This window comes from Rhineura floridana, chromosome 11, assembly GCF_030035675.1.
Source record: "Rhineura floridana isolate rRhiFlo1 chromosome 11, rRhiFlo1.hap2, whole genome shotgun sequence".
Taxonomy (NCBI): Eukaryota; Metazoa; Chordata; class Lepidosauria; order Squamata; family Rhineuridae; genus Rhineura; species Rhineura floridana.
Genome location: NC_084490.1, coordinates 9,394,027 through 9,422,025, shown reverse-complemented (window position 1 = coordinate 9,422,025; position 27,999 = coordinate 9,394,027). Strand labels below are relative to the sequence as shown.

The window sequence follows — 27,999 nt, the reverse complement described above, 5'->3', positions numbered from 1 at the left end:
AATGTGGAAGGTAATGTTTCCTGCTACAAAGTGTCCAGTTTACATGCAAGTCTGCATTCTCACATATAACCCTGACACCTGTGTTTAGGACATTACAGCATTGATGACTTCGCCTCAGTTGTTCATGCTCTGGTAACTTCTAGACTGGACTACTGCAATGCGCTCTACTTTGGGCTGCCCTTGAAGACTGTTCGGAAACTACAACTAGTCCAGAATGCAGCGGCCAGATTGCTGACGCGGACCAGAAGGTCCGCTCATATAACACCTGTTCTGGCCCGTCTGCACTGGCTTCCTGTTTGTTTCCGGGCTAGATTCAAAGTGCTGGTTTTGACCTATAAAGTCCTACACGGCATGGGACCGCAATACCTGGTGGACCGCCTCTCCCAATATGAACCTACCCGGACACTGCGCTCAACATCTAAGGCCCTCCTCCGAGTGCCATCCCATCGAGAAGCTCGGAGGGTGGTGACTAGAACCAGGGCCTTTTCTGTGGTGGCCCCCAAACTGTGGAACAGCCTCCCCGATGAGGTGCGCCTGGCGCCGACGCTACTATCTTTTCGGCGCCAGGTGAAAACCTTTTTATACTCCCAGGCATTTTAAAGTGTGTTTTAATAGCATTTTCATCATTATTTGTATTTTGGATGTTGTTTGGTTCTTTTATTGTTTGTTTGTTTTGTTTTCTTGATTTATTGTATTTATTGTATTTATACATTGCTTGTTTTTTTATCTTTTTGTACACCGCCCAGAGAGCCTTCGGGCTTAGGGCGGTATATAAATTAAATTAAATAAATAAAATAAAATAAATAAATTGACACCTGGGCAAGTTTCAGTATTTGGTAGCTCACAGATAGATTGAATAATGGATAGCAAAAATAATCCTTAAATAAATAAATAATAAGAATGACACTAAACAAATTTGTAGCCAATCTGTAATTGGCTTCTATTATGTCTACCGAAGAAGTAAACCCAGCCCTTTTCTTGTTCATCTTCTCAAATCCTTTCCCTTCCTTTACAAAGGATGATCCCAAACAAGCATTATTTCTCTTCCACTTATCTTTTTAGAAGTCTCTTGGAAATTCAGTGATTCATGATATCCCTGTCTTTCTGTATCTCCTACTGAAAGTTGAATACTGTCCATTGTCAATTGTAATGGCTCACCCTTAGAGGACAATAATTATACAATCCAGGAAAGCTACTTGAACAAACTAAATGAGAATATTACAACACTTGATAGGCCTTTGCATTCTCCCTTTCTCTTTCCACTTAGCTCCACTCATGACTTCAGAGGATCTCATTCAACAAATAAGGAGAGATTATATTTGCATTTTAGCTGAACAAACAAACTGAATGAGAATATTGCACCGCTTTCTAGATCTTTGAATTCTCTTTCCACCTAGGTCCACTCATTCCTTCAGAGTATCTCATTCAACAACAGTGCTGGAGATGAAATTACATTTAATGAACATGGAGAATTGGCAGCTGGATTTGATGTTACAAACTTGGTCACTTTCCCAAATAACTCCTACATCAGGGTCAAAGTGGGAGGGCTGGATCCTCAGGCTCCTCCTGGCAAAGAGCTCTCCATTGATGAAGACAGTATCAAATGGCACAGAGGCTTAACTGAGGTAAGAAGATGCCTGCACTGTCTCTCAAATGCCAACATTCATGGTCCTCTGGGAGGGAAAAATGAGGCATAATGATATAACAAAAGCAAAGGAGGCATTATTTCATTTAAAACATAATTACATTTGAAAATCATAGGAATACTGCTGACAAATTAAAGAAATAAGGATGTTTGTTTTTTAAAATAAAAGGAGGTGGAATTGATATATGTGTGGAAAGTAGTTTAGAAAAATGAAGCCCAGCAGGCCTGAAGCTTCAACTTCAGATGAATCTGCTATCTTGTTGATTGAACTTTGCTTTGTACATGATCTTATATTGCATCATTCTATGTGATACTGAGATATATAATAAAAAGATAATCTCAGCTTGTGAGCCACCTAGATATGACACTGTCCTTTAAGAAATAACAAACATTCATTAATCATGCATATAAATAAACCACAATACCAAAAAGTGGAACATCAATGGAAGACATCTCTGATAACTAAGGACCAATCCCCATGAGAGTATAAGGAATGTTGCCCATTATTCTTTTTTGTGAAATTGCTGATACACATAGCATTAGGTTGTGATTCTCTAAATAGACATAGCTAGTAATGACATTATTTATTTATTAGATTTATATCTCATCCCTTCTCCCAGTAGGAGCCCAGGGTGGCAGACAAAAGCACTAAAAACACTTTAACACATAAAAAAAAATTTAATATATTAAACCAAAACCATTAAAAACATATTAAAACAAAACCTTTAAAAACATTTTTAAAGCTTTGAAAACATCTATTTAAAATTTTAAAAAGGTTTAAAAACATCTTAAAAAGCAATTCCAGCACAGACACAGACTAGGATAAGGTTTCTATTTAGAAGGCTTGTTGAAAGAGAAAGGTCTTCAGTAGGCACCAAAAAGTTAACAGACACACCTGTCTAATAATTAAGGGGATGGAAAAGGGTAGATGCCACTACACTAAAGGTTCATTTCCTACATTGTGCAGAATGGACCTCCTGATAAGATGGTATCTGCAGAAGGCCCTCACCAACAGAGCACAGTGGGTTTATAAGGGATAAGGCGGTCTTTCAGGTATCCTGGTGCCAAGCTGTACAGGGCTTTGCAGACCAAAACCAGAACCTTGAACTTAGCCCTGTAACTAATAGGTAGCCAATGCAATTCTTTCAGCAGTGGGGTGACATGTTAGTGATACCCCGCCCCACTGAACAGTCCCGCCACTGCATTTTGCACCAGCTGCAGCATCCAGACTAACCTCAAGAGTAGCCCCACAGAGCACATTACAGTAATTCAGCCTGGATGTTACCAATGCATGGACAACATTGGTTAGGCTATCCTGGTACAGAAATGGCCACAGTTGTCTTACCACCAAAGCTAGTAACAGGCACTCCTACCCATTGAAGTCACCTGGGCCTCTAGTGACAAAGATGGTTCCAGGAGCACCCCCAGACTACAAACCTGCTCTTTCAGAGAGAATACAACACCATCCATAGCAGGCAACTGACCAATTATCCGAACTTAGAAACCACCAATCCACAGCGTCTCCATCTTGCAAGGATTCAGACTCAGTTTATTGACCCTCATGCAGCCCACCCCCTGTCCAGGCAGCGATCCAGGGCTTGCATGGCCTCTCTCGATTCAGACGTTATAGAGAAATAGAGCTGGGTATCGTAGGCATACTGCAAACACCTCACCCCAAATCTCCTGATAACTGCTCCCAAGGGATTCATATAGATATTAAACAGTATGGGAGACAGGATGGTACCCTGTGGAACCCCACAGCACAACTGCCAGAGGGGCGAAATACAATCACCCAATGCCATTCTCTGAAAACAACCCTGCAGATAGGATTGGAACCATTGTAAAATAGTGCCTCCAATACCCTTCTCGCCATGGCAGCCCAGAAGGATACCATGATTAATGGAATCAAAAGCCACCAAGAGATCAAGTAAGAATAACACGGTTGCACTCCATCATCCTTTTCCCAATAAAGGTCATCCATCAGGGCCACCAAGGCTGATTCAGTTCCATAACCAGGCCTGAACCCAGAATGGAATGGGTCAAGATAATCTGTTTCATCCAAGAGTACTTGCCATTGCTGCACCACAACTCTCTCAATCACCTTCCCTAAAAAGGGGGTATTTGTGACCGGGCGGTAGTTGTCGCAAACCAGTGGGTCCAGGGTGGGGTTTTTCAGGAGGGATTGGATCACTGCCTCTTTCAGGGTGGCTGGAACCATTCCCTCCCCAAACAATCCGTTGACCACACCCTGGATCCACTCCATCAAATGCCCTTGGCAAGCTTTCATAAGCCGAGAAGAGCAAGGGTCGAGAGGGCACGTTGATGGACGCATTGTCTCAAGCACCTTGTCCATGTCATCAGGCCACATCAACTAAAACTACAGTAGATGTGGATGAGGCATCAAGATTGCTGCAAAGGCAAGCAACTGTCCCTCAAAGTATCTTGCAAACAATTCACAGTGGGCCTCCAAAGGGACTAAAACTGCTTTTCCTGGAGTTGATGTCAACAGACCCCTGACAATATGGAAAAGCTCCACTGGACACCTACTTGAGGATGCAATCTTGGTGAAGTTGGCCTTCTTCACCGCCCCGACTGCCACACAGCAGGCACAGTTATGATGTTTTACTCATACCTGATCAGCCTCACACCGTGTCTTTCACCACTTGCACTCTAGCCTATTCCATTGCCCTTAGCTCACTTGTGTAGCAAGGTGCAAACCAGGCTCCACAATGCCAGAGACAGTGTTTCCCGGCAAATATGTCAAGAGCCCCACACACCTGATTGTTCCACAGTGTGACAAGGCTTCAACAGGGTCACCTGCTCTATCTACTGGGAATTCCCCCAGGGCATTCAAGAATCCTGTGGATTCCATTAGTCCCTGGGGGAAGACCATCTTAATCTGTTCATCACTCCTGCAGGGGAGGATTGGAGCCCTAAGTCTAAACTTCACCAAAAAATGGTCTGACCATGACAATGGAATGACATCCACCCCCCTATCTCCAGACCACCCCTTCCATCATCTGGAGCAAAAACCAAGTCGAGGGTGTGCCCTGCCCTATTCGTCAGGCCAGTGACAACTTGAGACAGCCCCATGGTTGTCATAGAGGCCATGAAGTCCCAAGCCAGAACATTAGAGGCAGCCTCAGCATGAACATTGAAATCACCCAGGACTATTGTTCCAGACTCCTCCAATACCACAGCCCAGATGGCCTCTGTTAGCTCAGTCAGAGAAGCTGCCAGGCAGCAGGGTAGATGGTATACCAGCAGCAACTCTAGTTTCCTGTCTCTTTGGCCTAACACCAGGTGCAGGCCCTCACAGCCAGCTCCAACAAAGAGTGGTTTCCTGGTGACAGAGATGGAAGTTCTGTAGACCACAGCAACTCCTCCCCCCCTTCCTTGTGCTGCTGTTGCACCAAGTATCCAGGTGGACAAAGCTGGGTCAGATCAAGTCATTCCAGTTCACTCACCCAGGTCTCTGTAACTCACACACCAAATATTATATTGAATTCTAACATAGTTTTATTGTTCCTTGGACTAAGAATAAATATTGAAATCTTCTTGGGTTTGTATAATGCTTGGAGAGGCAGATTTTGGTCACCTGTGCAGATTCAGATTGTATGTTCCACATTTACTGGTAGATCACATGACGAAAGATAAATTTCATCAAACATTTTCCTGTGACTAAACTCTTCTTTGGACAGGTGCCACCCGTTTCAGTATGTAATGACTACTGCCCTGCTGGTTATGGGAAGAATAAGAAAGAGGGGGAGAAATTTTGCTGCTATGCTTGTGCTCCATGTCCAGATGGAATGGTCTCAAATGAAAAGGGTAGGACATGTCGTGCTAAAATATAGCAAAGGATACAATTTATTGAAGTGAACTCTGAGAAGCTCTTTTGGAAATTGGTTGTCATGAGATTAGGGAAAGCGGAAAGATGTAGTTTAAAATGTATCTTTAAGTATTATTCTCATTGTTTATAGACAACATAATACAATTTTAACATTTAACTGTTTTGAAGAAAATGTTTTTAGAAAGATAGGCATGGTAGATGGACTCCTGATAAGAAAATTCTTAAGAATATTCTAGATTTGATACATGGCTTTACATTTTGAAACGTCATGGGCAGAAGCCATTGGGCAGGAAGTTTTCAAACTTTCCAAGGTGAAAATCACTGTAGTAGATGCACTGCTGATACAAAATTTACTTAAGCATAGTCCTGGTTGTTTCAAATTTTCATATATTGTTTGTTTTTCAGACATGGAAACTTGTCTCAGTTGCCCAGAAGATCAGTATCCAAACAAAGATCAGGATAGATGCATTCCTAAGATAGCAAACCTTCTAGCCTTTGATGAACATTTGGCCATTGTTTCAACATTCTCTGCAGTTTTATTCTCTCCTCTCACAGTTCTGGTGCTGGGCATCTTCATTAAGCACCGGGACACTCCCATAGTCAAAGCCAACAACAGAAGCCTCACCTACATTCTCCTCATCTCCCTCTTCTTGTGTTTCCTCTGCTCTTTGATGTTCATTGGGAAGCCTAATGAGGCAATCTGCCTTCTCCGGCAAACAAGTTTTGGCATTGTCTTCTCTGTGTCCCTCTCTAGCATTTTGGCCAAAACCATCTCTGTGGTTTTGGCACTCATGGCAACCAAACCAGGATCCAGGATGAGGAAATGGGTAGGCAAAAGACTAGCTTATTCCATTATCGTTTCCTGCTCCATTATTCAAGTAGAGATCTGTGCGCTGTGGCTGGCAACCTCTCCTCCATTCCCAGATTTGGACTTACACTCAATAACTGAAGAAATAATACTACAATGTAATGAAGGGTCCGTTTTCATGTTCTATTGTGTTTTGGGCTACATGGGCATCCTGGCCATTGTCAGCTTCACAGTGGCCTTCTTAGCCAGGAAGTTGCCTGACAGTTTTAATGAAGCCAAGTTCATCACCTTCAGCATGTTGGTCTTTTGTAGTGTTTGGCTCTCCTTTATTCCAACTTACCTGAGCACAAGAGGAAAATACATGGTGGCCGTGGAGATCTTCTCCATCTTGGCTTCCAGTGCTGGGTTATTGGGTTGTATCTTTTCCCCAAAATGCTACATTATTCTAGTGAGGCCTGAGTTGAACAACAAAGAGCATCTAATGCGAAGAAAGATATAGAAAGAGGTCGACATAAATTTGTACCTTGTGTAAGCATGCAACTATTTCATGATTTTGTGTCTTGTTTTGGGAATGTGAACTGCTTGGATTTGTTTTGGAGACAGGTGGATCAAAAATTCACAAAGGGGGTCCAGTGTTCAGCTGAAATAACTAAAACTTAAGGGACAAAGAGAAACCTAAACAGGACTATCCTGTCCTGTCCTGTCCTCCTAAGAGGTTGGGATGGAAAACCGAAATCACGTATAAAAGCAAACGTGGCAGGTAGATTTCTTTCAGAGTAAGAGTTGGCAGTACTGGAGAAGGAACAAAAAGTCAAATCACAAGGTGGAAATTATTTTGTGTCTTTTTGTGGAAATGTGAACTGCTTGGATTTGTTTTACAGACAGGTGGATCAAAAATTCACAGGGGGGGTCCAGTGTTCAGCTGAAGAAACTAAAACTTAATGGACAAAGAGAAACCTAAACAGGACTATCCTGTCCTGTCTTTCTAAGACTGGGAAAACTGAATTCATGTATAAAAGCAAACGTGGCAGGTAGATTCCTTTCAGAATAAGAGTTGGCATTACTGGAGAAGGAAGAAGAAGTGAAATCACAAGGTGGAAGTCAGGGGTTTACAATAGATCTAGACTGCAAGGAAGGAATGCAGCTGAACTCCATGAGGGCTGAAAACTGCTCTGATATGTTCCTAATCTAAACTGGAAGTGATTTATTCCTAAACATTAGCTGAAGTAGTGAAATCATCTGGAATAGAGATTCCCTGCTTTATTTTAATTTTATATTATGGGTAACTGTTTACTTCTCAGTAAATATTCATTACAGCCATATGGCAGCCATTCACTACTCATATGACATGTGAGCGTTGTACTTATGATCCAGGAATTTGTTTGGAACTATCTGTAACTCATTCCTTTGATTATATGTAATATGAGACTATCCTTTAACTCTGATCCTGTATACTATTACTTTATTATTTAAAAAATGGATATGCCATGTATGATCTTTACCTCTGTTTTATTCATGCATAACTTTGTACTTGTTAGTTTCTTTGGTTTATGTGAAAATGGTCTATGTATTCTGCTTTGATTATTGCAACTCCATTTTGTCCATGCTGCTGATGCTGCTGCTGCTGCTACATAATAATAATAATAATAATAATAATAATAATAATAATAATAATAATAATAATAATAAATGTAGTGAAGATATCTAGACACTGGCTGGAAATGTTTTGCTATATTATTTTCATTGATTCTTATATTTAACTGTCCTAAATTTAGGGGTGTTTTCCTCTTAAAAATATCCACACAATCAATGTTTCTATTGTTGCATCACAAAAACCTTTATTAAAGCCAATTAAATTTAGGTTTAACATTATCTCAGGCTTTATTGTTAAATGGAGGCAGCCACATAATAAAGTTATCCACGTGGAAAGGATGCAAGAACATGATGCCCCTTCTTCAGTTTAAAACTCCACTGCACCTACAGATGTTGATGACAGCTATACTAGAGAGGAGAAGCTGCAGAGCCTTCCTGCACCTTTTTTTGAAATGAGCATGACCGGCCACAGCTACAGTTTCTATAATGCTGCCTATGCTGTGACACATGCCTTGCACATCATGTGATCAGCTAGATCCAATCACGAACCAATGAAGACCAAAGCCAAACTGTCTCCTCAGATTGTGCAGCTCTGGCAGGTGGTGTTTGCGACCCAGGGGTGAAATAAGACGCAGACACAATATGATGGGTTAAATAACGGGCCACTTTATTAAACCAAATTCATATTATGATAATGAACCTGCAGAAGGGAACATAAGTGCGGGATTCAACTGATGAGTCAGGCAAAGCCTGCTTGCAGCTATTGGGGCGACCCAAACCCCTGTCGGGCCAGGGGGTGCTAATCTGTCAACCTCTTGCCCCGACCACACTCTAATTGTGCATAGGGAGGCCAACCTGCATCACCGCCCCCGGTGCCCTGAAACTCCAAGTGGATGAGACCTGTTGGCCCCAAAGGCGATCCGTATCCTGCCCTCGGGCCGTATAACCCGGAGCTGCAGGCCTCCGGAACTGCCTATCACCTCCAAAGGTGCCTAAAGATGTCACCTAGCTGCCCTTCACCTTTAACCTTTCCCGCACTTCCTCAATAAAGCGACCTTATTTAAGTATTAAATTCAAACAGCCAAATCAACCTAATAACCACAAGAACACCCAGGCTAACCCTAAATGCCCTCCCTACTAACCACAGTATGGAGTAGGCAAAAAAAACCTGCCGGCTAAAACGCAGGCAGGCCAAAAATTCCTACTCGGCCCCAGAGGCGACCAAATGAATCACACTGCAGCAGAGGGAGGGTAGGGCGGGTGCCACAAACTTTGAAGAGGGAGAGGGGGCAGCCGGCCTGAGCTTAAATAAACTCGGTTGCCCCACCCACTCTAGGCAGCGCGCCGTGACAACGTCACGCCAGTCTGGCTTGCTTGCCCTCCTTCACCATGGAGGCTCAGGATTCACCTCGGGCTGCAAACTATGCCCCGCGACCCGGTAAGTCCCGGGTGCGGAGCGGGATTGCGACCCAGGGGTGAAATAAGACGCAGACACAATATGATGGGTTAAATAACGGGCCACTTTATTAAACCAAATTCATATTATGATAATGAACCTGCAGAAGGGAACATAAGTGCGGGATTCAACTGATGAGTCAGGCAAAGCCTGCTTGCAGCTATTGGGGCGACCCAAACCCCTGTCGGGCCAGGGGGTGCTAATCTGTCAACCTCTTGCCCCGACCACACTCCAATTGTGCGTAGGGAGGCCAACCTGCATCACCGCCCCCCGGTGCCCTGAAACTCTGAGTGGATGAGACCTGTTGGAACAAAGGCGATCCATATCCTGCCCTCGGGCCGTATAACCCAGAGCTGCAGGCCTCTGGAACCGCCTATCACCTCCAAAGGTGCCTAAAGGTGTCACCTAGCTGCCCTTCACCTTTAACCTTTCCCACACTTCCTCGCCACAGAAAGGGGACAAACCTCTGTTTAGTCACCCTTTACCCCACATCTAAACAAGATGTCCTTCACACCCTTCTGCAGGTCATCTAAAAGGATATCGTTACCTACATCGGACATATGGACTCCATCTGACCAATATAGTTCAACCCTACTGTGCCTTATCTCAGGGTGGTGAATGACAAAACCACCAGAGTCCAATAGAGCAAGACGGAGCTGCCTATTCACTTTTTTTTGGGACCTATTTATCCCCCTAGGGTCACCCATACAATTCCAATGTCTACGGGGTAAAATATCAGACCAAATCAAGTGCACCCCCGGCCACCTCTGCGTGATGGCCCAGAAGTCAGCACACGCCTGCTCAATAAGGGCTCTACCCTTCAGCATGCCAAGGTCATTTCCCCCCAGGTGAATGACCAAATATTGTGGCGCATCCCGAACCATTGCCATCTGGAAAAGCGCAGGGAGGAGCACGTCCCAACGCATCCCACGGCGGCCCAGCCATTCCACAGTAGCCCACTGGCTAAGTCCAAGCTGCGTACCAAAACGCGACTTCACCGCTCTGCGGCTGCCCAAAAGACCATGCTATGGCCGCAGAGGAGGATGCACGCTCTTTCATCTCCCTTCCAACGGCCTGTCAAAACAAACAATGGAAACTCATAAAAGTGACAAGGAACAAGTCACAAACTGGTTTTTTGGACCCTTCGGAAGGGTCAAATATAAGACCTATAGGCTGTACAACGCCATCTTCCCAGGGACTGCAACCTTTCTTGGGAAAAACCCAAACAGGCAGCCGTAGACGCTGCTCCAATGCGGAAAGAGTGTGTCCCAAAATATTTGGGGTCCAGTCCCATGTTACCCAGGGCTTTCCTGGTAACCGCCCAAAACTGAAATCTAGAAAGGGGTTGGCCATCCTTATGTATAAACAAGTATCCCGGTTGTTGTCCCTGGACTGCCAAAAAAATTTTCAATGCGGCTACAGGGCAAATCTCGTGCAGCTGTGAGGGGGAAAGCATAACCATACGTCCCCTCCTGCGCTGATCAGTCTTTGACCATCCCAACTGTAGGGCAGCCTGTCCCCCCTTCAAACTAAAATCAGACAGCAAAAAGGCACGGGAAGAGATGTCATTCTTGGACCCTGCCAGCACCTCACTGATCCTAAATGCTCCAAAGAACAGCGTAAGTCCGGCCGCATGAAAAAGCAGTACCTCAAAAGATGAGGAACATAAATATTCCAATTGAATCAGGAGCCCTAATAAAAGTTCAGGGTGCATAGGGGAGCGGGAATCTGAATTGGCGGGGTGTTCCCGTACCCAGCCTTCCAACATCTTACGAAGTCGGAAGTCATCGGAAAAATCCTGCAAACCACGAGACTTGGCCAAAAAGGAAAGGCCAGAGAGCTTACCTCTAATAGTCTTGATGGCAAGGCCCTTCCTTCTGCCTTCCACACAAAACTCTATGAGGTGCACCACTGGAATGGGCCACCGCTGAATGTATCCCCTTTCGGCCCTGAAAGCTAATAGCTCCCTACCTGCTCTCTGGTAGCTGGCCATAGTACTGGGCACAATGGACAGGCTTATCGCCCTCTCCGACTCAAGCTGCCAATCTCCCATAGGTCTGGCGGGACCACGTCCGGCTGAGCCTTGGCCCACGGCGCCAGGTGGCGGAATCTCTCCATCTGATTCCGTGACAGAGCATCAGCAATACTGTTATCAATACCCGGGACGTGGCATGCCAGAAACAGAATGTTAAACTGGAGACATTGTAAAACAAAAGCCTGTACTAGGTGCATGACTCGGGTTCTTTGATGACAAGGAGTTAATAACATGCACCGTGGACAGGTTGTCACACCAAAAGTGGACTGTGGAATCGCGCAGCCTGTCCAGCCAAAGATGCACTGCCGCCACTATTGGAAAAAATTCCAGGAGAGTCAAATCTCTAGTCCAGCCTTCCTGAACCCAGTTCTGTGGCCAGCTGCCATGGCTCCAGGAGTCATTAAGAACGACACCGAAACCACATGCCCCCGAGGCGTCGGAGTGCACCTGGAGTTCGGCCTCCAGGAGGCGGTCCCGCCTCCAAAAGGAAATCCCATTGAATTCCTGTAAAAATTTAGCACAGACCGACAGATCATCTTTGAGCGCCCCCGAAAGCCTAATGTGATAATGAGGACGGGACAAACCTGACATAGCGTCGTATACTCGTCTCAGGAAAGCACGCCCCAGTGCAACCACCCTGCAGGTGAAGTTCAGGGAACCCGCCAGCTCCTGAAGGGAGCGCAGGGTTACTCTCCTGGAAACCCGGACCTGAGATATCTTCTCTCGCAGTGACTGCAGTTTGGCAAGAGGGAGCCTACAGGACTGGGCCAACGTATCTATTTCGATCCCCAGGAATGTGATAATAGGGGACGGGCCTTCAGTTTTTTCCTCCGCCAGTGGGACTCCCAATTCTCTTGACAGCTCCATAAAGTGATCCTTAAGATCCTTGCACTCCCTTGTGTGTGCCCGTCCAGCAAATAAAAAATCGTCCAAATAGTGGACAACAGAACGTGAGCCAGACCGCCTCCTAACCGCCCACTCCAGGAAAGAGCTAAAAAGCTCGAATACTGTGCACGAAATAGAGCAGCCCATGGGCAGTGCATGATCTACATAATAGTGATCCGCAAAAGCGAAGCCCAATAGATCAAAATCTCCAGGGTGGACGGGGAGGAGGCGGAATGCAGATTTTATGTAACACTTCTCCATGAGGGCGCCCACACCGCAACTCCTAACCATGTTCACTGCACAGTCAAAAGAGGTGCAGCATACCGAACTTAAGTGAGGTGGGATAAAATCGTTAACTGACTGCCCATGTGGATAGGAGAGGTGGTGAATGAGGCGGAACTCTCCTGGTATCTTCTTAGGCACAATGCCCAATGGTGAAACCCTAAGGGACGTGATGGGAGGGGAAGCAAAGGGGCCCAAAACTCGGCCCGCTTCCCTTTCTTTGTTAATCTTGTCTAGAACAACCTGTTCCATGCCCAAGACAGACCTCAGGTTCCTAGACCGGAAGGCGGTCCGGGGGCCTAAGTAAGGGATCCGAAAACCAGTTAAAAAACCCTCTAAAAGGCACTGAGCTTCAGGGACTAAGGGGTAAAAACTCAATAAACATTGCAATTCTAGTAACTTAATTGGGCTGGGGCCCTTTTCCTTGAGTTGCACCTGGGGATCCTTGCTTCCGTTGACCGTGGAAGTCCCTATTGCCCCCTCGATAATGCCGGTTCCTAGGGCAGGTAGCGAGCCGTGTTGACCACCGCAGAGTGTACACTCATGCCTATACCGGCAAGGGTTCCTGCCACAGAAGCCACGGGAGCTAAACTCCCAGCAGAGCAGGCGGGGTTGAACCCCCTGCCCCGCTGGCCCGCGGGAGGGAGCTGGTGCCAATTGCCTAGCCATGAGGTGGCCACTATCAGTTCTGTCCCCAGCCACCGGCCGTGAGTGAGACATGATCTGTAACCACAGTTCAGCCTCCTTCCTGTCCCATGGCAAGGAGGGGTAATAGGCTGCCCTCATATGAAATAAATCCCACTGAAGTCAATAAGCATGCAAATGATCAAACCTTCCCTTCTTTTCCTCTCCCCTCTTGCCTGCTCCCATTCCCCTCCTCCCCTCTCCCTTCCCTGCCACCTCCTCCCCTCTCCATCCCCTGTGGTCATTCACCTATCCTAAGCATGATTGCAGGGGAGTAAATCCCATTGAACTCAATAAGCATGCAAATGATCAAACCTGCCTTTCTTCTCTTTCTCTTCTCCTCTCCCTTCCTCCTCCCTTCTTCCTCACCTCCCCTTCCCTCTTCCTTCTTCCTCCTTCCCTGTCCACTCCAGCCGTTCCTCTCCCTCTCTCTTCTTCTCCACCCATGGTCAGCTTTACATATGCTAAGCATGATTACGGGGGAGTAAATCCCACTGAACTCAATAAGCATGCAAATAATCAATCTATTCTCAGCAAACTTGCACAGGATCCCATTTCTTACCTCCTGGATTAAAAAGCAGAGAAATTCACTAACAGGCAAAAAACCTTGCAGTTTAAGAATATACCTAGAATTTTACTAGAATATATTTCACCTCCCACTGTTTTATCTTGTGTAAACTGAGACACTCCTGATGTCCACTGGAGACTATTCTGCAGAATAGTCAGTGCCATTATTCCACAATTATTTTGAGAGGGTTTTTTAGTGTAAATTATGCAAAGCATTGCTGTACTTCACATATTCACAGAAACAGAAGAAAAAGAAAATGATTTACTATAGGAAACTTCACCAAATTACAATTCATGCTTAGGAGAGGTAAAATGGGGGGAGGAGCAGTGGGAGGGGGAGGAGCAGTGGGAGGGAGGGAGGGCTGGGATGGGCAGGGGAGGAGGAAGAAGGAAGAGGGGAGGGGAGATGAAGAAGGGAGGAGAAGGGAGAGGAGAGAGGAAGGAAGAGAGAGAGGGAGAGTAGAGTAGAGTAGAGAGGGGGAGTGGAAAGGCAGTTCCACATCAGACCTTTATTTCATTTTACATCCACACCAGAGCTTTATTTCACTTTAGACAGTCATGGCATCCCCGAAAGAATCCTGGGAAGTATAGTTTGTGAATGGTGCTGAGAGTTGCTAGGAGACACCCTATTCCCCTCACAGAGCTACAATCCCCAGAGGAGAGACTGACTGTTAAACCACTCAGGCCACTGGAACTCTGTCAGAGGAATCGGAGTTGCCTTACAGCAAACCGGGGCTGTCTCAACCCATCTCATCCCAATTTGGTTCAGGAATCCACGTAGGACTCGGTTAGCTGGTTTGCATACCACAGCTCTGTCGCAAAAAAACTTCGAACCAAGGGGGTTCTTTCCAGGCGGGAATGAATGCAAGAAAGAATGACCTGATACAGTAACAAGTTCAAAAGATTTTATTTATCTAAGCTATTGCAATAGTGGCACGATCAGACACATCAGCAACAAAGGTCTGAGTTCAGTCGGCCCCGGGGAGAAAGAACAAAGGCTTTTTATACAGTTTAAAATGCAAAACTACAAAGAGTATATAAAAAAAAGCCTCTAGCCATGAACCGCCCACTGGCTAAACCGCCCACATTCCTTTTGCATACCAGTCATTTGAGATTAATTTTTGTTTCTTTTGTTTCATCCTCAGTTTCCTGCTACCTGACGGTGTGATTGGATTGCGGTGTGATTGGATTGCGGTGTGATTGGATTGCGGTGTGATTGGATTTTTTACAACAGCTCCATCTCGAGGGAAAGGATACAGCCGAGGCTATCATAGACTAAAGTGACCTTCCTAGAACTGACTCTGTGGTACTTACCAATGCAAATATTCTACTCAGACGTAAAATAATTAATGAAACTGAAAATGTCAATTCCATGGGGCCAGAGAGTCTGTTAAAACATGTTTAGGAGGGCACATTCTGAAGCTCTCACTATTTTATACAGTAAGTTACATTTTATGTGTTATTTTATATTATTGAAAATTGTGTGTAGAGCTCATCCCCTTTCCAAATCTAGGGCAATAGAGTTGGGTCTTTTAAAAGGGCTCCAAAAAGAGGAGAAATCCATCCCGTCCCTTGACATAGAAAAGAGCCTAGAGGGTCCCAACCATTCTCCAACCTCCATAGGGGAAATCAGGACATCAGCACTTCTCAGATCTTTTCTGTTTGATGACTCTGGGGTGATCCATGTCAGGAAGAATGCAGCAGTCTCAGAGAATGCTAAGATCTGACACAACACTGAAGGTACAGAGTTACACCAGGAATGAGGGACTTGTCTCCATCCCATACCCTTCCTGAAGCAGAACAACCTCCCTGCCAGTCTTTCAATTAGTATTTCTCATCATGGAGAGAAAGTGGTGGCAGAGAGTCTCCTAGCCACATCAGGAAGGGAGCAGTGTGAAGTCAGGTCTCAGGCATTTCTGTACATATGAGTTGTAAAGTGACCGGATGTCATGGCAGCTGTATCCTAAACTCCTATGGACATAAGTGGGGTTCTCTCCATCATGGTTTTTCAATATCCCATTAATAATGCAGAGCATATGGTGGCAGACACGGTCCAATTGGTGACAGATGCGGCAGAGGCCAAAGGGATCTCCAGCACTTGCAATTAGATTAGCAGAAATCGTGTTAATAATGTCAGTGTTGAATAAATTCATCCCTGAGTTTTCAAAATGAATTTAGATTCTCGTGCAGAAAGGGGTCTTGAAGAACCTTTTGACACTTGTTATTTTTTTCCTCAGAGAGATCAAAGTTAGCATTGGTGTTCCTATCCAAAGCATTCCTCACTTGTTCCATCATAGGTGTCACTGTGGAGCCTTCTGACTTACATTGTGAAGAGCTTACTGATTGCATGAGCAGTTTAACAGTGGGACTTCTTTGAATGGTGGTGGATGACCCTTTATTATTGGGGTTTTTTAAAAACAGATGCCCACCTATCAGGAATATTGTATCAGCAGATTTCCTCCACAGACTAGGGGGTGGTCTAGATGACATTTCAGGCTCCTTCCAACGCTATGATTCTCTGATACGACAAAAATATCTGATTCAGCCATTCTGTTGCTGATGAGGCATCGTCGAGTCCAAACATATTGCAGAAGTAATTATCTTCCCTTTAATTATCAAAATCGCCACAATTAATTCACTTGGCTGAAGCTCCCATGCTGCTTCCAGAAGCCAGTAGGGAACAAACAAAGAAGTGTGTCTGAAATGATTATAAGTATCCCAGTGTTCCATAGACAGTTAACATTAGGGATAAGAGAGGGTCACGGCTCTGTCAGGCAGTTTCCCTCTGTCGTTGCATAGGTCAAGGTTCAAATGGTGCATCTCAATTGGCATTCAGTTGGGAGGTTAAGGATAATGTGGACAGGTTGTCTTTAATCAATGCATTTGGAAGTATCAGCTGGTGACACGCAAGCCATCGTTTTCACATCAGGCTGAGGGTAGTGATTATATTGTAGAGAGATACAGGAGAGGCTATGTGCGGAGGGAAATTTGTCATCAGGATGTGGGTGCTGCTACCGCTGCTCCCAAACATGGTATGCAAATTGCATGCCTTTAAGTGCACCATACATAATCCTGTAGATATTCCACATGAGTGGTACAAGCCAGGTGATCTCCTCATCGGTGGGATGGCATCTCATATCCATTATATTTTCACCAATCTCATGTTTGGCAAACCCCCTTCTCAGGAGTCGATTAACTTCCCCTTGTAAGGAGTTCTTCTCTCGGTGAAATGGTTTTGCATGTCACATGGGTGCAATTTACTTTGGTTGCTTTGAAAAGATAGAACTTTTTTAAAAAAAAAATGGGTGGATGAAAGGACACTGACCACTGTTGAGATGAAAATGAAATGCTCAAACATATAAACTGCCAGTTACATGTTTGGAAACATTAGATCATTATGATCCAGTTGCTCTCTGTTCTAATCATAATGTATAGGTAGGTGCTGAATCTCCAGCTATAGAAAAGGGAAGTGCAGCAGGTTTTTTAGGGTATCAACTTTGTACTATTTCAGTGTTATGCCTTCTATATTGTTCTTTGTTTTGGAGGAGTAGGAGCAGCACCTGTGGCCTGACTGCCACAGGAGGACACAACCAACAGGTTCAGATGAGGGCAACAAAAATGATTGGGAGACTAGAAACAAAGCCCTATGAGGAGAGATTTTGAAAGAAATGGGCATGTTTAGCTTTGGGAAGAGAAGACTGAAGGGAGATATGATAGCACTCTTCAAGTACTTGAAAGGTTGCCTCACAGAGGAGGGCCAGGATCTCTTCTCGATCATCCCAGAGTGCAGGACACAGAATAATGGGCTCAAGTTACAGGAAACCAGATTTCTACTGAACATCAGGAAACCCTAACTGTTAAGAGTGGTACCACAATGGAACCAATGACCTAGGGAGGTGGTGGACTCTTCAACACTACAGGCCATCAAGAGGCAGCTGGATAGGCACCTGTCGAGTATGCTTTAATTTGGATTCCTGCACTGAGCAGGTGGTTGAACTCGATGGCCTTATAGGCCCCTTCCGACTTTACTGTTGCGCGCCTCCCCCAAGGGCAACTGATCATCCCATCATCTTACCTGGCCACTCTATTTGATTAACAAAGGAGCTTCATCTGGCTAGCAGAGCCAGCTCCCAGGCATAGGATTCCAAATCAGAGGCTGGAAAGGGGACCCACAGGAATCATCCATCCCAACCCCCATGCTCATAACACTACACCCTTCCCTGAAAAGGTCTGCCCCAGACCTGCAAACAAACAACAGAATAACAGCTTCCCCTACAAAGAAATAACAGATACAGGTTAGTAAGGCATTGAAATATACATCATTAAAAGCATAGTCATATTACAGTCTCCTTTCCACACAAGTTCAAATACGGTCTATGGCTTTAAAGCAAATTTGAGTCACTACGCCAGCTCAGAGATCTAATCTTTGTGGTGTGTTCCTACATCTCTGAGGTCTCCTGGCAGACAATGTAGTGGAGCCCCCATCACCTAGCCCAGATGAATAATGTTTGGCTGCAGCAGCTACCATTGGGGAATCCCCTTGCATAGGTGGAACCTGTCGCTCTGTCTCTACACTCGCTGGGTGAAGTCCCACTGTTGACTGGAAGAACCAGTTACATGTTTGGTTCCCTCGATACTTCTGCAGTAGGTCCTTGTGAATAATTTTGGGCTTGTGCCTGTGGCCTAGCTGGATCTGGTAAACTACCTCATTTATTTTTCTGAGGACCACATTCCCAAGGTTTATCTAGTTCAGGGCTCCTGCACTTTTTCCTTTTTGGGTTATAAAACCACACCAGGTCTCCCCTGACAAAACATCCCCCATATGACCTCACATCGTATAAGCGTTTCATCTTATCTGAGGCAATCCTCAGATTTTCCCTTGCAAATTGGTGCTCCTTCTCTAATTTACATTGCAACCCTTCTACATAGTCCAAAGGGTCTGCATTATCCCTCTCATCATCGGGGGTGCCATAAAGCAGGCAGGTGGGAGTCGTCAACTCATGCCCAAACATGAGAAGGGCTGGAGTACACTTGGTGCTTTCAATAACTGCTGTTCTATATGCCATCAGAAGGAGTGATGTGTTCATCCCAATCCCTTTGATGATGATGCACAAAAGTTGCCAGTTGTACCCCCAGGGTGCGGCTGAACCTTTCCACCATGCCATCCAACTGGGGATGTGCGGGGGTGGTCCGTGTTTTGTGGATTCCCAGAATTTCACATAGTTTCTGGAACACTCTTGATTCAAAGTTCCTACCCTGATCAGAGTGTAATTCGCCAGGCACCCCAAATCTTGAAAAGAAGTTGTCAACCAACTGTTTGCCACTGTCACAGCTTCCTGATTTTTTATGGCATAAGCCTCTGGCCACCGTGTAAAATAATCCATTGCAACCAAGATGTAGCGGTTGCCAGCCTCCATTTCTGGGAGGGGCCCTAGAACATCTATTGCAACACATTCCATTGGGGCACCCACCAGATATTGCTGCATTGGGGCTCTCCCTGTCCTAGGGGGACCCTTCTTTGCTGTGCAAGCATCACACTTTTGGCACCAGTTGTCCACATCCTGCCTGCACTTGTCCCAGTAGAAATTGTCCCTTACCCGGGCAAGGGTTTTTGCCACACCAAAGTGTCCAGTCGTTTTAGCATCATGGCACAACACCATCACTTCTCCCTTTAGTTTTGTTGGCACAATCAGCTGCCACCTATATCCAGTCCCCACGGGCTCTACCCATCGTCTGTACAATATGCCATCTCTAAGCTCTAGACTCTCCCATTGGGACCAAAAGGCCTTCACAGTAGTCTTGAGTGGGGACACCCCTTCCCAGGGAGGGCAAATTTGTGAGTTGACTTTCCACCCACACACAATCTTGATGTCTGGGTCTTCTCTCTGTAAGACCCTCAGTTGCTCCAGGGTCCACCCCTGTAGCGTCTCAATCTCTCCAGAAAGGATAGTTGTGCTTCTGCAAACCAACAGGCCTGGGCCTTCCATCTGCTTTTGCCCTCACTCCTCCTCCAAGGCAGCCAGCTCCTTGTTTTCCTGCCTTGGGCAGTAGCTGCAGTTGTCCTGCAAGCAAGGCTGCCTGGATAATGCATCTGCATTAGAATGCTTTAAACCTGGTCTGTGGGTGATGGTAAAGTCATATTTCTGAAGCTTCTGTAGCCACCTTACTATTTGACCCTCAGGGCTTTTGAATCTGAATAATCATTGCAGGGACGAATGATCTGTTCTCACGACAAACTTTCTCCCATACAGATAATGGTGAAAATGTTCTATGGACCTCACAACTGGTTGAAGGTTGTTGGGGGGGTTTTAAGCCAGATTTGGCCCATTCCAAAATCCACATTAGGGCAATTGCTTTTTTGTGCTAACCAAAATATCACAACATATGTAAGTTCTCAAGAAGTCTTTCAAGCTCTCCAAACTCTTCATCTGGTTAGATGGTAAACTGAAAGAATGCAGGGGGCAGGCAGCAGATATTCAAATGAGGCTGTTTATCTGCTAGGCAGGTACTGCATTCCATTAACACTTCCAGGAACAAGAAGCAACCTGACTCCCATTCTCCTGAACCACAAAAAGCAGTCTTTGTGTCAGCATTAATTTTGTTTCATTTTCATTATCTCAGTTACACTTTATATTTTTATATATTTGTAAACTGCTTAGAGACTGTTTTAAATATTAAATGGTGTGGTGTAGTGGCTAGAGTGTTGGACTGGGACCTGGGGGACCAGGGTTCAAATCCTTGCTCAACCATGAATTTCACTTGGGTCAGTCACTGTCTCTCAGCCTAACCTACCTCACAGGTTGTTGTGAGGATAAAACTGGGACAGGGAAAACCATATTTCTACACAACCTTAAGTTCCTTAGAGGAAAGTGGGATATAATCATCATCATAATCATCTAAAGGCACAACCCAGTAAAAGGTAGCCACAAAATATTGTCCTTTCTAGTAGGACTTCTTCCAATCATCATTTTATTTATTTATTTATTTATTATTAGATTTACTGCATATCCCACCCTTCCTCCCAGTAGGAGTCCAGGGCATCAATCATGACTAATTTTGCTGGTGGTATCCTCTCCTGATAGTCAGACAGCTGAATTTTCAGATCTAGAGTAGATGAATACTGTGCTAAAATGATTTTGTGGGCTCTTTAATTCTCCCATGAAATAGCAAGTCACTTCCTTTCCAGTGTGGTGACCAAGTTCTACCAGCACATCCTGGCCTTGGTGTTTGCAGTTGATGAGATCAATGACAATCCCCAGATCTTGCCCAATCTCACTTTCGGGTTCCACATCTATGACAGCTACTCCAATTCAAGGATGACCTACCGTACCACTCTGGACCTGCTCTTCAAATCCCATCACTTTGTCCCCAACTACAAATGTGGCATCCAGAAAAATGTAATAGGAGTCATTGGGGGACTGACCTCTGATACTTCTTCACGAATGGCAGACATCTTAAGTCTTTACAAGATTCCACAGGTAGGTTCTGAGCATATCATCCCCATAATTTATTCTTCTCCTTGGCTTACGATGACATACGAAGTTGGAGAGGTATGATGTATTGTACATCACCTAGAGCAAGGGAGGGAAGACTTCAGGCTTGTGGGACCTACTTTATTTTTTATTAGAAATCCATTAATATGGTGTGACATGCAACAGATATATTCTGAGAATTAAAGCAGGAGTGGGGAATCTGTCAAATCCCCCAACTGATCCCAATCCATCTTCTGGCCACCCTTGACCCTAGGGACTTATAAATATATCAACTTTATAAATATAGTAAAATAAATAAAAAGTATGGGGAGGGGAGTAAAAGAAGCTGAAATATGTGGAGTTCCATTGGGGTATAATTTGGGTTTCCAAAGATGTGTGCGAGAACTTAGACAAGATTGTTTAATAGGTGTAGAAGATTGATTGCTCCAAATGTGATAGGTGGAATATCTTGGGCAGTAATGATTGGCGGGATGGGGTTTCTTACCTGACTTCCTTCACTGTCATCGCTGTGGCCTACTGGGAAGGTGAGGAGGACATTCAGCATGGTGGTACCACTGGATTTGCACTGCATCAACTTTGCTGCTCCCAGTGAACCATAGCAACAGCAGTGACAGGAAGACAGGTGAGCAATGCCACCACCACCTCACCCAACCGCTACTGTTCTAGAGGGAAAGTTGTGTGTGTCCACACGCACGTGCTCACACAAGATTGTGTGTGTACAAGATGTGTGCTTGTATGTATGTGTGTAAAGCAGAAGACCTAGAAATAAGTTAGGGTTCATGGATAAGAGTCCAAATACATACCATAATTGAAGAGTTATTTCAACATTTTTTAAACATATACACCAATGCATGATGACACCCAGGCATCAACATGTATAAAACCCCCAGAAAGGCCTTAACTGAGAAGACACTCTGCATGACACAGCACTCTCAGTGTTCATATCAGGCACACACAGGGATTATTGTTATTATTAGTATTATTAATTGGATGTTGTGCAGAAAAAGTAAATCTGGATTAAATGGGGAAATGTCATGGGATGCCATTTTGAAGAGAACCAGATCATGTAGATGTGGTAAAAAACTTGCATGCATGAGAAGCACCAAGTCCACAATAAATGGTTGTGTGGAAGTGTAGTAAGTCCCATTGCTTACAAAGAGGCATCTCAACATGCACATATTGGATTGCAATGTAAGAAAAAGATTAGATAAATAAGAGTATGATGAGCTGCCTCTATGAAAATGCCTTGTTTTGTTTTGTTTTTATATAGATTTCATATGGTTCATTTGAGCCAGAAGTGAAGAATAAAGTCAAGTTCCCTTCCTTTTATCGCATGGTCCCCAATGAAGCCCTTCAGTATCAGGGAATTGTCCAGCTACTTCAGCATTTCAGGTGGAAATGGGTAGGGCTCATCACTGTAGATGATGAAGGTGGAGAACATTTCTTGCAGGCCATAGAGACAATGCTTTCACAGAATGGGATATGTTTAGCATTCTCAGAAAGAATTCCAAAAAATATGCATTTATACACCAACATACATGAAATTATATCTGGCAGACGTACTATTTTGCCAGCTTTCATGATGAGTGAAGCCAGTGCAGTAGTTATACATGGAGAAACTGCAACAATAACGTGGTTGGGAGGCACTATAGGAGCAATCAGGATAATTCAACTAATAGTTCCTCAATTTAAGAAGTACACTGCAGCAAAAGTGTGGATTACGACAGCCCAAATCGATTTCACATCACATATTTTTCTAAAGATTATTGATACTGATATACAGGACTTTCATGGTGCTATATCCTTCTCAATTCACTCAAAGGAGCTTCAGAACTTCCAAGATTTTCTTGAGAGTGTAAATCCATCTTGGGACAATGCAGATGGTTTTATCAGTGATTTCTGGGAACAAGCATTCAGTTGTTTACTTTCAAATTCCACTGTGCCTACAGACATCCATGACACATGTACCAAAGAGGAGGTGCTGGAGAGCCTTCCTTCTCCCTATTTTGAAATGAGCATGACCGGCCACAGCTTTAGTGTCTACAATGCTGTCTATTCTTTGGGACATGCCTTACATTTCATGTACTCAACTAGATCCAACTGCAGAAGAATGGAGGTTATGGGCACATTGTCTTCTTCGATGGTGAAGCCCTGGCAGGTAATGCTTCCTCACTGACACAACAGAAATTTCATAGCTTTGGAAGAAATGCAATAGGCAGTATACATTGACTGTTAATTCACTAGAGTACATGAATATCCTGCCCTTGGCTTGCTTGTCTACTCAAATTCCTTCCCTTCTTTGACAAATATTGGTGCCATGCAACCACATTTGTAGCCTTATTTGTCCTCCATTGAACTTTTGAAAGTTTTCTTGGCAGCACCATCAACTGTTGAATTTGCACTGATTCATGAGTTACCACTCTCTTGCTCTATCTGCAATGTAAAGTTGGATATAGTCCACTATGAATTGTAATGGTTGTCCTCCTAGAGGACAAGAATTCAAATCCATATAGGAAATGTATTTGAACAACCTTAATGATAATATTACAACATTTTATAGATTGTTTGATTGTCTTTCTCTTTCCTCCTAGCTCCACTCATTTCTTCAGAGGGTTTCATTCAACAACAGTGCTGGAGATAAAATTACATTTAACGAACATGGAGAATTAGTAGCGGGATTTGATATTACAAACTTGGTCACTTTCTCAAATAAATCCTATATCAAGATCAAAGTGGGAAAACTGGATCCTCAGGCTTCCCCTGGCAAAGAGCTCACCATAAATGAGGAAAGAATCAAATGGCATAGAGGTTTGACTCAGGTTGGCAGAGGGAAACTTTACAGTCCCTCTTTCATGGTGATCCAATGAAATGAAAAGGCAATAGATGTAAAGAAAACAAAAGAAGCGTTTCTTCACATAATGCATAATTACATTTGAAATGCATTGGGATATCTTGCTGTGTTGGGAAGTTGGTTAAATGAATCATTAAAAGGAGGAAATTAATGTATAGTGGGTAGATATTTCAAAAGAGATAAGACACTGTTTGAAGGATTACCTCCACTCAATTGAATGTGCTTTAAGATCAGCTTCAGAAGTCCTGCTCATTGGCCTCACCTTAGAATAAGGTAGATTAGCAGCACTAGAGACAGGACCATGTCAGTGGTGGCCCTTACCTCCAAAAGAATGAGCATTTGGCCTTGTCCATGCCACCCTTCGAAAAAGGCTTTCAAGATTCACCTTGCCCAGCTCACTTTTAATTAAGGTGATTTCAATGAAAATGCTGTTTCTAGACTATTGTTTATGGTCTGCTGAATATTGGATGTGTGGTTATTTTATCCTGGGCTGGTAATTGTTTTAAAGTTTGCGGGTTGTATTTGATATTAATCATAGAGTAGACTGACTTAGACCCATTAATTCTACACTTAGTATAACTGAGTTGGCTCCAACCCTTGGTTAATTTGAAGTTATTGCTTGGTTAATTTGAAGTTATTGTTTGGTTGGTTTACTTTTATGCTTTGCTGAATTATGTTACTGGATTTGTGTTTTTATTTGTTATGTGTGTGATGTATGCCAAATATAGGAGTTCTTATTGAATCTGACTGTACTACATACTGTAAGTGATAAGTTCTCCGAATGGAGGGATGCAGAAAGTGGAGTCTGCCAAGAATCGGTACTGGGATCTGTGCTTTTTAACACAGTTCATAAACAATCACAAGTTCATAAACTATCTAGAGTCAAGGATGGGCAGTGAGGTGGGCAGGTTTTCTGATGGCAGTACATTGTTCAGGGTGGTTGAAACAAAAAGGGATTGCAAAGAGCTCCAAAAGAACCTCTCCAAAGTGGGTGAATGGACATCCAATGAAGCTGAATGTTGGACAATTCAGGACAAAATCCTTTAAAAGAGGATTAGACAGATTCATGGAGGATAAGGCTATCAATGGCTGCTAACCATGATGACTATGCCTCCATAGTCGGAGGTGGTATGTTTCTGAATACCAGTTGCTGGGAACCACAGTTGCTCAGGTCCTGCTTGTGGGCTTCCCATAGACATCTGGTCAACCACTGTGAGAACAGGCTGGACTAGATGGGCCACTGCCAGCTAGCTCTTCTTACGTTCTTAACAAGGGTATATACAATATTCAGTGGTATCAAACTAAGTCATACTTGAAATAAACATGCTGAAATCAATGGGCTTAAATTCCTCAAGTCTATATATTTCAGTGGGTTTACTCTGTGATTATCACTGAATATCAGAATACAAATATTTAATAATTTTAAACTGTTTTTAAAATAAATGAATACTGCAGAATAACAAAACATGCAGAACCCAGAAAGGACAACCCTGACTAACAAGGAGCAGCGACTTACAGAGAGTAGATAATATTACCCATGATGACATTTTATGAAATCTGTTTTCCATGCCTCTTGTCAGTGGCATTAGATGGAATGCTAAGCTAGTTGCACCATTGTTTGGGCTAAGTATGACCGTTCAAATCTTCTGGAGTTTGTGTGATGCTTAGAACAGCAGCAATTCCTCCAATTGTATGCATCATCTGTGCATGTGTGGATCGTGCATTCTCTATAATCGGCCCTCCTATTTACTGATAGATCCCTTGATGTAATCCTCAAAACATTTTCCTAAGACCGCCCTGGGCTCCTTCTGGGAGGAAGGGTGGGATATAAATTTAATAAATAATAATAAATAAATAATACCAAGCTCTTCTGATATCTTTGGGTAGGTGCCCCCCCTTTCAGTATGTAATGACCACTGCTATCCTGGTTATGGGAAGAAAAAGAAGGAAGGGAAGAAATTTTGCTGCTATGATTGTGCTCCATGTCCTGATGGGATGTTCTCAAATGAGAAGGGTAGGACATGTCATCTTAAAGATATCCCAAAAGATACATTTTATTGCATTGAAATGCGAGCAGCTTCTTTGCAAGTTCCTGCTCATTAACGTTGTGAGATTTGTAAATTGATGGTATTGTGAATTATTCTCATGGTTTGTATTGATATTGATTTTATTGATATTTCCTGTTAATCATCTTGGGTGGAGGAATAGAAAGATTGGTAATATATTTTAGTGTAACCATCTTCCAAAACTATTCTCATGTAATAATAGCTAGACCTGTGGGTTTTTTGGTAAGTGTGAAAAAAAGTTATAGTGAATCCACACTACAAAAAGAAGAGAGGAGACTCAGTAATATGTGGGGTTTCAATTGAGCAACAACTTGTTTAACTTTTCTGGGAATCTCCAGTAGTTTAAAATGGGGGCAATCCGGAGGTAACAAGAAACTCCTCCAGTGTGTGTACCCTATCTGAATGATAAACTGGGGCTATGCCCATCTTCAGCATTTTGTGATCTCCCCAGCTTTAAAGGCTATAGCTATTCTTTCTCCTACCCCTAGCCTTTACAAAGATGTGCTGAAGAAAGTCTTGACACCTCACTGTATTTGGGCTTTATTTAGGTGAGAAGGGCAGGCCTCAGGTTCACTCCTGATACACTCCTTATCCCTTGAAAGAATTTTCCTTGTTTGTTACTATGTTTGTTTGTTTATTTATTTATTTATTTATTTCAGAGATGGAAACTTGTGTCAGTTGTGCCGAAGATTACTATCCAAACACAGGCCGGGATCAATGCATTCCTAAGATTCCAAACTTCCTATCCTTTGAAGAAACTTTGGGAATCATTTCAACTTTCTCAGCACTTTTATTCTCTTTGATCACAGCTCTGGTGCTTGGCATCTTAATTAAGCATTGGCACACTCCCATAGTCAAAGCCAACAACAGAAGCCTCACCTGCATTCTCCTCATCTCCCTCCTGTTTTGCTTCCTCTGCTCTTTGCTGTTCACTGGAGCACCCAATAAGGTGAGCTGCCTTCTCCGACAAACAGCTTTTGGAATCATCTTCTCTGTCAGCCTCTCCACTGTGCTAGCCAAAATCATCACTGTGGTTCTGGCTTTCATGGCTACCAAACCAGGATCCAAGATGAGCAAATGGGTGGGGACAAGAATGTCACATTATATTATTCTTTCCTCTTCTGTAATTCAAGTAGGGATCTGTGCTCTCTGGCTGACAACCACTCCTCCATTCCCTGATTTGGACACACACACGATGACTGAAGAAATTATACTGCAATGTAATGAAGGTTCAACCACCATGTTCTATTGTGTCTTGGGCTACATGGGCTTCCTGGCCATTGTCAATTTCACTGTAGCTTTCATAGCCAGAAAGTTGCCAGACAGTTTTAATGAAGCCAAATTCATCACTTTCAGCATGTTGGTCTTTTGCAGTGTTTGGCTGTCTTTTATTCCAACCTACCTGGCCACAAGAGGAAAATACATGGTTGCTGTGGAGATCTTCTCCATCTTGGCTTCCAGTGCTGGGTTACTGGGTTGCATCTTTTCACCCAAATGCTACATTATTCTGGTGAGGCCTGAACTGAACAACAGAGAGCAGCTGATACGAAGAAGGATATAAATGCTGGAAGAGTTTTGTTTTCATTTATATTCTTGGATTCCTACAGCGTAACATAATAAGAGGTGTAATCCAAGTAGTTCATCTGGAATTGATTTACTAATATAATCATCCTCCTCAGATGCGCTAATAAATAAACAGTGACAATTCCATAGGAATAGAAATTGGGCCATTATTTGATAGTTATTTATACACTTGCTCTAGGATATGTGTACCTAATATACAT

The 27,999-nt window shown here is 43.8% G+C and overlaps 2 protein-coding genes across 2 annotated transcripts; both read left to right on the top strand.

Moving 5' to 3' along the window:
• Nucleotide 1: 1 nt before the first annotated feature.
• LOC133366966 (vomeronasal type-2 receptor 26-like) lies at nt 2–6,802 on the top strand. The gene is made up of 4 exons (XM_061590528.1): nt 2–10; nt 1,398–1,625; nt 5,347–5,482; nt 5,901–6,802. The coding sequence occupies exons 1-4, from the start codon at nt 2–4 to the stop codon at nt 6,800–6,802; spliced, it is 1,275 nt and encodes a 424-aa protein (XP_061446512.1).
• Nucleotides 6,803–9,285: 2,483 nt separating this feature from the next.
• LOC133366965 (vomeronasal type-2 receptor 26-like) lies at nt 9,286–27,776 on the top strand. Its single transcript, XM_061590527.1, has 6 exons — nt 9,286–9,334; nt 20,973–21,283; nt 22,569–23,456; nt 23,890–24,117; nt 26,037–26,163; nt 26,875–27,776. Exons 1-6 carry the CDS (start codon nt 9,286–9,288, stop codon nt 27,774–27,776), a joined length of 2,505 nt encoding a protein of 834 aa, XP_061446511.1.
• Nucleotides 27,777–27,999: the final 223 nt, after the last annotated feature.